The sequence below is a fragment of the Myotis brandtii genome, unplaced genomic scaffold (genome assembly GCF_000412655.1).
Source record: "Myotis brandtii unplaced genomic scaffold, ASM41265v1 scaffold259, whole genome shotgun sequence".
NCBI lineage: Eukaryota > Metazoa > Chordata > Mammalia > Chiroptera > Vespertilionidae > Myotis > Myotis brandtii.
In genome coordinates, this window is record NW_005359840.1 from 536548 (window position 1) to 547224 (window position 10677).

General features: G+C 35.2%; 1 protein-coding gene across 3 annotated transcripts in view; it reads left to right on the forward strand.

The window, feature by feature from the left end:
* The window catches only part of FAM133A (family with sequence similarity 133, member A), a 64135-nt gene extending 54778 nt beyond the window's left edge, over positions 1-9357 (forward strand). For all 3 annotated transcript variants that reach the window (XM_005868007.2, XM_005868009.2, XM_005868008.2), the window contains exon 4: positions 7006-9357. In XM_005868007.2, the coding sequence (XP_005868069.1) occupies positions 7108-7833 (726 nt within the window). In that variant the 5' untranslated portion in view covers positions 7006-7107 and the 3' untranslated portion in view covers positions 7834-9357. The remainder of the gene's footprint in view (positions 1-7005) is intronic.
* The last annotated feature ends 1320 nt before the right edge of the window (positions 9358-10677 follow it).

Sequence of the window (10677 nt, forward strand, 5' to 3'; positions counted from 1 at the left end):
GAAATTGTTTGCTGAGCAACGTTTAATCTTTCTGCAAGTTGTTTTTGAGTTTGACATGCATCTTCATCCAATAATGCTTGTAATTGTTGGTCTTCAAACTTTTTCAGTTGACCTGGACGTTCTTTGTCTTTCACATCAAAATCATCACTTTTAAAGCATTTAAACCAGTGTTCACAAGTATCTTGAGATGGGGCATGTTCACCATAAGCTTCCCAAAGTATATGATAACTTTCAGCATCACTATTCTTCAAAATAAAGTAATGAATTATAACTTCCCGCAAATGCTCTTTTTTTGGCACAAAATTTGACATTTTTAAGCGTAAAAATATCTATGATGTTAACACCTTCAGCAGTTAGGGGCAAGATCAGGCCAGCAGGGGAGGGTCATTGGGGGTGATATCAGGCCGGCAGGGGAGGACAGTTGGGGGCAACCAGGCTGGCAGGGGAGGGCAGTTAGGGGTGATCAGGCAGGTAGAGGCAGTTAGGGGTGATCAGGCAGGCAGGCAGAGAGGTTAGGAGCAATCAGGCAGTCAGGCAGGTGAGTGGTTAGGAGCCAGCAGTCCCAGATTGTGAGAGGGGTGTCTGACCGCCGGTTTAGGCCCAATTCCACAGGAATCAGGCCATGGAATCTGGCCTAAACTGGCAGTCGGACATCCCCCGAGGGGTCCCTGATTGGAGTGGGTGCAGGCTGGGCTGAGGGAACCCCCCTCCGTGCACTAATTTTGTGCACCAGGCCTTCAGTAATTGATAAATAACAACATAAGAATAAACTGTTTCACATACTCACAATTATAAATCTACTTTTGCCAAACCCTATATATGATAATGAAAAGGAGTTTTTGCAAGAATGAATGAGCAAATAACTATTATAAGACCCAGATTACCAACAGGGCTGTTACAATTTATATCTTATCTTTACACAAAATTAGCATAGTGAAAAGAAATAGAAATGCAGAGAATCAAGTTTTTCTTCTAGCGTAGAAACAGAAGGTAAGCCAGAATACTTTTAAACAGAGTATTTGAGCAAGAGTCTTCATTGGTGTCACTTTTTCTCTTCTCTCGGTGTGCTTTATCTTATGAGAAAAGAACACAGATTCTGCAGTTCTGAAGGCCTTCCACATCATTGGTTTTGTGTCAGCATTCTCTCCTCTTCTTAAGTTATTCCAAATCTTATGGTTTTTACTTTAAATTTTTAACATTTTCTTATCTAATTATGTAACCATTATCACAATAACTTATTTTAATAGTAATTTTTAAGTTCTCATCTCCCACCCATTCCTTTTGGCAGCTATCAGCTTGATCTCTATACGTATGGATATTTTTCTCTTTTATTTTGTTTATTCATTTTAAAGGTTCCACATATAAGTGTGATCATATGGTATTTATCTTTCTCTAATTTATTTCACTTAGTGTAATACCCTCTAGGTCCATCCTTGTTGTCACAAATGGCAAGATTTCATTCTTTTTATTGCTGAATAATAATAGTAATGTGTGTGCAGTTGTGTGTATGTTCATTTGTGTATGTGTAAATACATACTACATCTTTATCCATTCATCTTTTCATGGGTATCTTGATTGCTTCCATATTTTGGCTATTACTAGTAATGCTGCAATGAGCATAGAAGTGCTTAATATTTTCAAATTAGTGCTTTTGTTTTTTCAGATAAATACTCAGAAGTGGAAATGCTGGATCTTATGGCCGCTCTGTCTTTAATTTTTTGAGGAATCTCCATACTGTTTCCCATAGTGGCTGCACCTATTTACAGTCCCAAGAGTGTATGAGGGTTGCCTTCTTCCCACGTCCTTGCCAGCACTTGTTATTTGTGGATTTATTGATGAAAGCCATCCTGACAGTTGAGGGGATATCTCACTGTAGTTTTCTTTTCTTTCTTTCTTTGTAATTTTCATTTGCATTTCTCTGATGATTAGTGATGTTGTCCATCTGTATGTCCTCTTAGGAGAAATGTGTATTCAGATCCTTGGCCCATTTTTAAAAAATTTGTTTCTGTTTGTTTGTTTTGTGTGTGTTATGTTGTATGAGTTCTTTATATATTTTGGATATGCAGATGCATCACATGCAAATATCTTCTCCCATTCACTAGTAGTAGGTTGTCTTTTTGTTTTGTTGATGATTTTCTTTGCTGTGTAAAACTTTTTAGTTTGATATAACCCCATTTGTTTCTTTTTTTCCCTTTTGTATCAATGGCTTGAGGACAAATATCCAAAAAGATGTTCCTAAGATACCAGAGTTTACTTCGTATTTTTTTCTAGAAGTTTTTGTTTGTTTAAGGTTTACCATTTAATTCTTTAATGAAAGAATTAATGAGTTTACTTTTGTATGGTATAAGAAAGTGGTTCAATTTCTTTTTTTTACATCCATCTGTAACTTTAATTATTGCTCTCAAAACTCCTATGCTACCTCAGCCTGCCTTAATCATAGAAGACAACCTTGACACATAGCTTTGAGTAAAAATTAAGGGTATAGTGTAAAAATACTTCAACTTTCTTCCTTTTATCTTTCTCTCCATTCTGCCCCCAAGAAAAACCCCTGAACCCGTACCCTTTATTTATTTATTTTTGCCTCTGCTCTTGCAAGAATATGCATCTTCTCTCTGTTTCCCCTATGGTCTTGCAATATCCATTATTTCCTCTCTTTCTTATCTTCTTAAAACTTTTTCTTTATAACCTATCTTTCTTGTCACCCTGTGAATATGTTTGATTATTCTATGATAGAACCAACTACAAAAAACACATAATTTCTTTAATTCTGCATCCATTAGTATAATTACCTTCTTATCGCTTTACTTTCCACCTGAAATTATAATTGATGGGAAAAAAAACTGAAAACTTTTCCCTTAAGATCAGAAAAAAGACAGGGATGTCCCCTTTCACCACTCATATTCAACATAGTGCTTGAAGTCCTAGCCACAGCAATCAGACAAGTAGAAGAAATTAAAGGCATTCAAATTGGAAAGGAGGGTATAAAACTGACATTATTTTCAGATGACATTATATTGTACATTGAAATCCCTAAAAACTCCACCAAGAAAAATACTACATTTAATAAATGAATTCAGAAAAGTAGCAGGATACAAAATTAACACCCAGAAATCAATGGCATGTCTATGCACCAATAATGAACTCTCAGAAAAAGAAACTAAGAAAACAATCCCTTTTACCACTGCAACAAAAAAATAAGATACTTAGGAATAAATTTAATCAAGAAGGTAAAAGACCTGTACTTAGAAACTATTGGACATTGAAAAAAGAAATAGAGGAAATACAAACAAGTGGAAGCATATACTACGTTTATGTTTTGTTAGAATTAACATCATTAAAATGTCCATACAACCCAATGCAATCTATAGATTCAACACAATTCCTATTGAAATACCAATGGCATATTTCACAGATCTAGAACAAATATTCCAAAAAATTATATGGAACCAAAAAAGACCATGAATAGCCTTAGTAATCTTGAGAAAGAAAAACAAAGTTGGAGGGATCACAACACTAGATATCAAACTATACTATAAAGCCACTGTTATCAAAACAGCTTGGTAATGGCACAACAACAGGCATATAGATCAATGGAACAGAACGAAGAGCCCAGAAATGAATGCACACTTTTATGGTCAATTAATATTTGACAAAGGAGGCAAGAGTATACAATGGAGTTAAAACAGACTCTTCAATAAATGATATTGGGAAAATTGGGCAGTAAATGCAATAAAATAAACCTAGGCCACCAAGTTACACCATACACAAGAATAAGCTCAAAATGGATAAGAGACTTAAATGTAAGTCATGAAAACATAAAAATCCACAAAGCATAGGCAGTAAAATATCAGACATAGCTCAGAGCAATATTTTTGCTGATATGTCTCCAAGGGCAAAGGAAACACAGGAAAAAATAAACAAATGGAGCGACATCAAACCAAAAAGCTTCTGAACGGCAAAAGAAACCATTGACAAAACAAAAAAGGAACCCATTGTATGGACAAAGATATTCACCAATGATTCATCCAATAAGTGGTTAATCTCCAAAATATATAAAGAACATATACAACTCAACACAGGAAGACAATCTAACTAAAAATGGGCAAAGAATCTGAATAAACACTTCTCCAAAGAGGACATAGAGATGGCCAATAGACATGAAAAAATGCTCAAGGTCTCTAATCATCAGTGAGATGCAAATTAACATTACAATGACATATCACTTCACACCTTTCATAGTGGCTACTATCAATAAATCAACAAACAACAAATGCTGGAGAGGGTGTGGAAAAAAGGGAGCTCTTTGCCCACTCAGTGGAAAAAGTATAGGGTTTCCTCAAAAAATTAAAAATAGAACTGCCTTTTGACCCAGTGATCCCACTTCTGGGTTTATATATTCTAAAAATCCAAAAACACCAAGCAGAAAGGATGCATGCATCCCTATGTTCATAGCAGCGTTATTTACAATAGCCAAGACCTAGAAACAGCTCAAATGCCCATCAGTAGATGAGTAGATAAAAAAAGTTGAGGTATGCTTCCATAATGGAATGCTATGCTGCTGCAAAAAGGAATTCTTATCCTTTTTGACAGCATGGATGGATCTGGAAATTATTATGCTAAATGAAATAAGCCAGTCAGAGAAAGACAAATTCCTTATGATCTTCATAATATGTAGAATCTAATGAACAAAGTAAATTGATGAACAAAATAGAACCAGAGGTATGGATACATGGAACAGACTGACAAATATCAGAGGGAAGGGTGGCGGGGGGACTGGATAAAGGAAGTTTAAGGCAATAGCTAAAGAACATATATGCCTCATAGCCTATGGATGCACAGACAATAGTGTGGTGAGAGTCAAGGTGGGGGTGGTGGGCAAATGGGGTGGGGTGAATGGGGGCATTTGCAATACTGTCAACATTAAAAATGTAAGTAAAAATAAATAATAAATCAATTTTACAAAGACAGAAAAACCTAAGAAGAGATAGATAGAACTGGAGTGGAGGAAGAATAAGAGAAAACATAGCAATGAAATGTAGGAAACTATCACCAAGAGCCACTCTAACATCTGAGGCATTGAGTTTATGATAGGTGGGTATGTTTGATTGACTTAAAGGGTCAGAGTCAAGATCAACACTGACAGAAAAATCTATGATATGGCTGAACATCTTTCCCCTCTATTTAAAAGACTTTATTGGCTTCCTGACAACTACAGGACAAAATCTAAGATTTCAAAATAACCTAAAAGGGCCTCCATGATCAGGCTAGTTTCTGTCTATGCAACCTCACCTTCTACCACTGCCAGATTGACCTCCAGGCTTCATCAACATTAAATACATGGTGGTTTTTTTTGATTCCCTGTAATTTTTCACATATTGTTTTCTCTGCCTGGAATAGCTTCCATTTCTCATTTCTTGGGTAAGCTATTTATCTTTCAATTCCTATACAGACATCAGCAACTCCAGTAGGCTTTTATGAATGCCCCTACCCCCAGAGTTATCCATCCATCTATCCATTTATTTTTTAAATTATTGAGCAAATATTTATTGAGTAGTTAGTAGAGTCCAGATACTGGGAATACCCTGGTGAATAAAACAGATCAAACATAGTCTTTATCCTTCTTGGATTTATATTTAGTGATGGGTACACAAACACAACACACATGCAAATAATAAGACAAATAAAATAATCACCATTTTACCAAGTGCTATGAATAAAATAAACAAGTAACTGGGATACAGAATAATGAGGATAAGTGGTAAATACAGAGGCAACCTATTTTAGTATAAGACTGAGCCATATGAAAGTGCTGGTATTCAACTGTTTTTGTTTTGTATAATTGGCAATGTATGTAGTTCAACTTAACAGCTGCCTTTCTGATGAATTGACATTCATACTGAGACATGAAGGATGATGTGGAACTAGCTATGGTGGCTAAGCTAGCATATTCCAGAAAGCAAGAGAAGACTAGAGAAGATAGAATTGTGAAAAGTGGTGAGTGACCCTAGGTGAAAGTAAGATAAATAAACAGGACAGATCATATAGGAATCTGAATTTGATTATTATTAAAATGTAAAGCCACTGTGGTATTTTAAGATCCTCCTGATTGTGGTGTGGGACTGGAATGGAAAGGAGTAAACGTCGAGATTTATATAAAGAGGCAATATAGCGTTGTGTTGGGTGTGAAGGATTTGCTGTCTGGCTACTTTGGTTTAAATTCTGGTTCTTCCATTTATTAGCTGTTACGTTATGTAAGTAACTAAAATCCTCTAGTTATTAAGTTACTAAAATTCTCTAAGCCTGAGTTTCTCCATCTGTGAATTAGGGACAATAATAGAATCAACCTCATAGAGATTGAATGAGATAATCCATTGCAAACCACTAACCAGTCTCTGGCAGAAAATAAACACTCAGTAGATACTAGGTATTAATAGTCCAAATGAGAGATGGTAGTGCCTGGATTAACTGGATGACAATATATTTGGAGAGAAGTGAATGGATATGAGACCTTTTGTGGAAGTTTACACAACAGGATTTAGTAATGGATTGGATGTGAAAGTTGAGGGAGAAAGATTTTGTTCAGGTGTATCTGAATTTCTAGAGTGCTGTCAAAGAATTGAGTAGATTGTGCTGCACTTTCACAAGTTGGAAAGGTCTGCCTGGTACAGGATTTTGCAATAAAAATTTGTCTCGCTCCTCATACCATATGAGGCAGAATCAAAGAAGGGGGAAAAAAGGTATATGTTATACACTATAAAAGGAAATACTTATTAAACATTTTAGATAGCAGAACCTTACATGAGTCATATAAAACACTTTATGTTTATTTGTACCACAATGTCTAAAATATGCAAAAATCATAAATATGTCTATTTGTTGTTCCTAAGGTCTAAGTTTTAAAAATTTCTACTGTATGATGTGATAGCAGTGGACAGTTAAGCTTATGTATTTATTTTGTCTTATATTCAAGCTGCTTTATAATCATTCCATCTGCTTCTCTCACAGAATAGAGCCCACTTGGTATGCCAGCAGATGAAGAACTTAAGGAGTGTGTCTAACCTTATTCGCCTTAACAACTGAGAGTCTGCTCTGTGACCATTAGGCACCATGGGAAAGAGAGATAACCGGGTAGCCTATATGAATCCTATAGCAATGGCCAGATGGAGGGGCCCATCTCAACCTGTAGGCCCAACAATACAAGATTATCTGAATCGACCAAGACCCACCTGGGAAGAAGTGAAGAAAAAAATAGAAAGTAAAAAGAAAGGCTCCAAAGCATTGGCAGAATTTGAAGAAAAAATGAATGAGAATTGGAAGAAAGAACTAGAGAAAAGCAGGGAGAAAGCATTAAGTCGAAATGAGGGTCCGTCCAGAAAAAGAGAACGAAAGAAAAAGAAAAAGAAGAAATCTTGTCAGTCTTCATCTTCTTCATCAAGTTCTGATTCTTCGAGCAGTTCTTCAGATTATGAGGTTGAGAAAAAGAAACGAAAAAAGAGAAAGAAAAAGAAGAAGCATTCACACAAATCATCAGAAAGCTCTACATATGAATCTGAATCAGAAAGCAAGGAGTATAGAAAAAAGAAAAAGAAGTCAAAGGATGAAACAGAGAAAGAAAAGTATATTAGAAGTGTCAGCAAAAAAAGAAAGAAGACTCACCCTGAGGATAAACCTCTATCATCAGAGTCCTCATCAGAATCAGATTATGAAGAGGAGGTTCAAGCAAAGAAGAAGAGAAGACATGAAGAGCAAGAACAAACAATGGAAAAAGCAAAGAAGAAGAAAAAGAAACATCACAAGAAACATAGTAAGAAGAAGAAAAAGAAGTCGAGTTAAGTCACAAGTCAGGATAACATCAAGATGAAATAAAGCAAGATTTCTCTATTTAAAAAGCAAGGCCTAAAAGAAAATCCAACTGTGAATGTTTGGGCCCATTTACCAAAATGCATGAGTTTCCCTGTGTTAATAGAATTATTCCTGGACTTTGAATTTCCAGTCAAATGCCACTGTGTCAGAAAGGGCCATAATTGTTGCCTGTGACTTATATATAGGATTTTGTTTGTGTGTTTTTCCTTCCAGTGTTTACTCTGACACCTGAAATGCTGTTGTCATACTAGTGGTTAAAATGGTTGGAATTAAAGTAAAATGTTTTAGATAATATTTATGACAGAAATATATCTAATTTTAAAGTTATCTAATTTGGGTATATGTTATCCGAAAGATCCAGACAAACATAATTGACATTTTTGAAGCATGGACTAAACATTGATGTCTCAAAATCCTTATTTTTGAAGATAAGTTTAATTTATTTCATTTTTCTCCTTAAAAAACTTTTGTTTACATGGGGAAAGGGCTTGTGGGGGAGGGGAGAGAGTTTGTTATCACTTTGGCTAGCTGAATAGTGTGCCTTTGATCCTTACACATTCTATTTTTGCCAGTGCAGCAGCCATTTTTTTCTTACTTACTGAAATTCTGGTATGTTGTTGTATGCTGCTTCAAGTGAACAAGAAAGACAACAACTTAACAGTATAAGTAAGCCCCCAATTCTATGAAATTTACCTCTAATTCAACAGTACTGAATAGAATTTAGCATTAGAATGTTACATGATTTGCATTATCTTTGATACCCATTGGAGGGGAATAATTTTAAATAGACCCTGGTATTTTTTGATTAATAAAGATTCTGAAATATTTTGCATGTTTTATACTATTAATTTTTGATTATCCACAGATATTCTATATAACCGGTACTCCTTTTTATATGATTTATGCTTAAAATACAAGTTTCAAGTTTGTAATTTCTTACTCTTACTATATTAATTTCATTACTGTGTTTAATTTCACACTTGCCAAAATATTTAGCATGTAAAAAAGAAGGTTTTTAAAAAATATTTAATGCCTTCATATTGAAGCTGGTTTACTGTAAGCAAGTTGAGTGCCAGACCTCTAGTATATTGTGTGTCTTGTTATACAAAACTACTGCCACAATTTTAGTAAATATGCTGTTTTTAAAGTTTGTTGTCTTAAGCATTACTAGTGAATTAAAATAAGAGTTGAATTTGGGAGATAATGATATCATTGATCTTCCTATGTCATATTTTACTAAGAACCCGTGCCTCATTTCTGTTGCTGATTCATGTTAACCACTAATGCTGAAATGAGTTGAAAATTATTTTTACTTTACATTTTTATATATCAGAATAATATGATTTATAAATTGGTGTTTCAAAAAATACCTATTACAGGAGATGGGCCAATTGTAATGTCATATGTACAAAATATTTTGGCATGATGAGAGTCAATAGCTATTTTTTTTAATTGCTCATTTCGCGTCTGGTCCCTTGAATCGCAAGCAAAACTATTATAAAAATAGAAAACATCTAGTAGGTAAATAACATATTGGCTCCTTTCATTTTTGGAGTGGAAATAACAAAACCTCTCAGTGAGGTTCTTGAAAAATTATAAATGTAATAACATGTTAAATAACATTAAAGCTTCATAACATGTGTTTCCTAATATATATATATAATCTATATATCTATAAGCTGATAAATTTATTATATTTAAGGGATATTTTGTATCCATATAAAGTTTTTCAAAAATTGTTGTTCATTAAAATATGAAAAAGCTTATATCATTTGTGGAAAGTGGCAAAGACAATGACAACTTATCAAATGTGCTCTTATCACTACCCAGCCCATTGTAGTTAGGCTATGCCATTTGACTACTTCTAGCAGAAGTTTTGCAGAGAGATTGTAAACAGAAGCGATATGTCCTTTCCATAGTGGAGCTGTAAAAAGTCCTGCCTGGATCCTCCAGCTCTCTCTTTACTTGCCATGATGATCTGAAACCAATGTGCTCCTAATGGCATACCTATAAGATGGATGCAACCTGGGTCTCTAAGTCACTGTTTGTAAGGTACCTGTCCTGAAGAGCTGATGGACTTGCAGTGAATGTTTTTAGAGTGAGAAATAAATTGCTATGTGTTAAGCCACTGAGATTTTGGGTATTTTTTGATACAACAGCATTCATCACCTAACCTAATCTAATAACATAGAGCTCTAGAATGTTTATTTCATTATTTACATAAAATAACTCATATCTTCTATCACATCTCCTTGTGGTCTGCAGTTGTTCAGAGGTGACCATTTATGCATAGTAGAAGGAAATGCTATTTCATTTGCATTGTTATTTTATTTAATGACTGAAGAAGAGAATAGTCTAGCACAGTGGTCGGCAAACTCATTAGTCAACAGAGCCAAATATCAACAGTACAACGATTGAAATTTCTTTTGAGAGCCAAACTTTTTAAACTTAAACTATATAGGTAGGTACATTGTTATTAACTTAATTAGGGTACTCCTAAGCTGGCCTTTGCTAAAAACGTCCTCAATCTGATTGAGGTACGTTCGCTGAGGTCGACCCCTTCCAACTCTCCCATCCACACTCGTCTTGTATACTTGTTTCGTCTACCTCCTACAAGAAGAGTGTGGATGGGAGAGTTGGAAGGGGTCGACCTCAGCGAATGTACCTCAAAACAATGTACCTCCCCTGAGTTGCGTATCCCACGGCGCACCTGCACCCGCGTCTCCCTTCGCCTGACCTACCAACACCCCCCACTTCTTCTAATGCCACTTCTTCAAAATAGACTCGCCCAGGCCGAAAACTGACTTCTGCGCA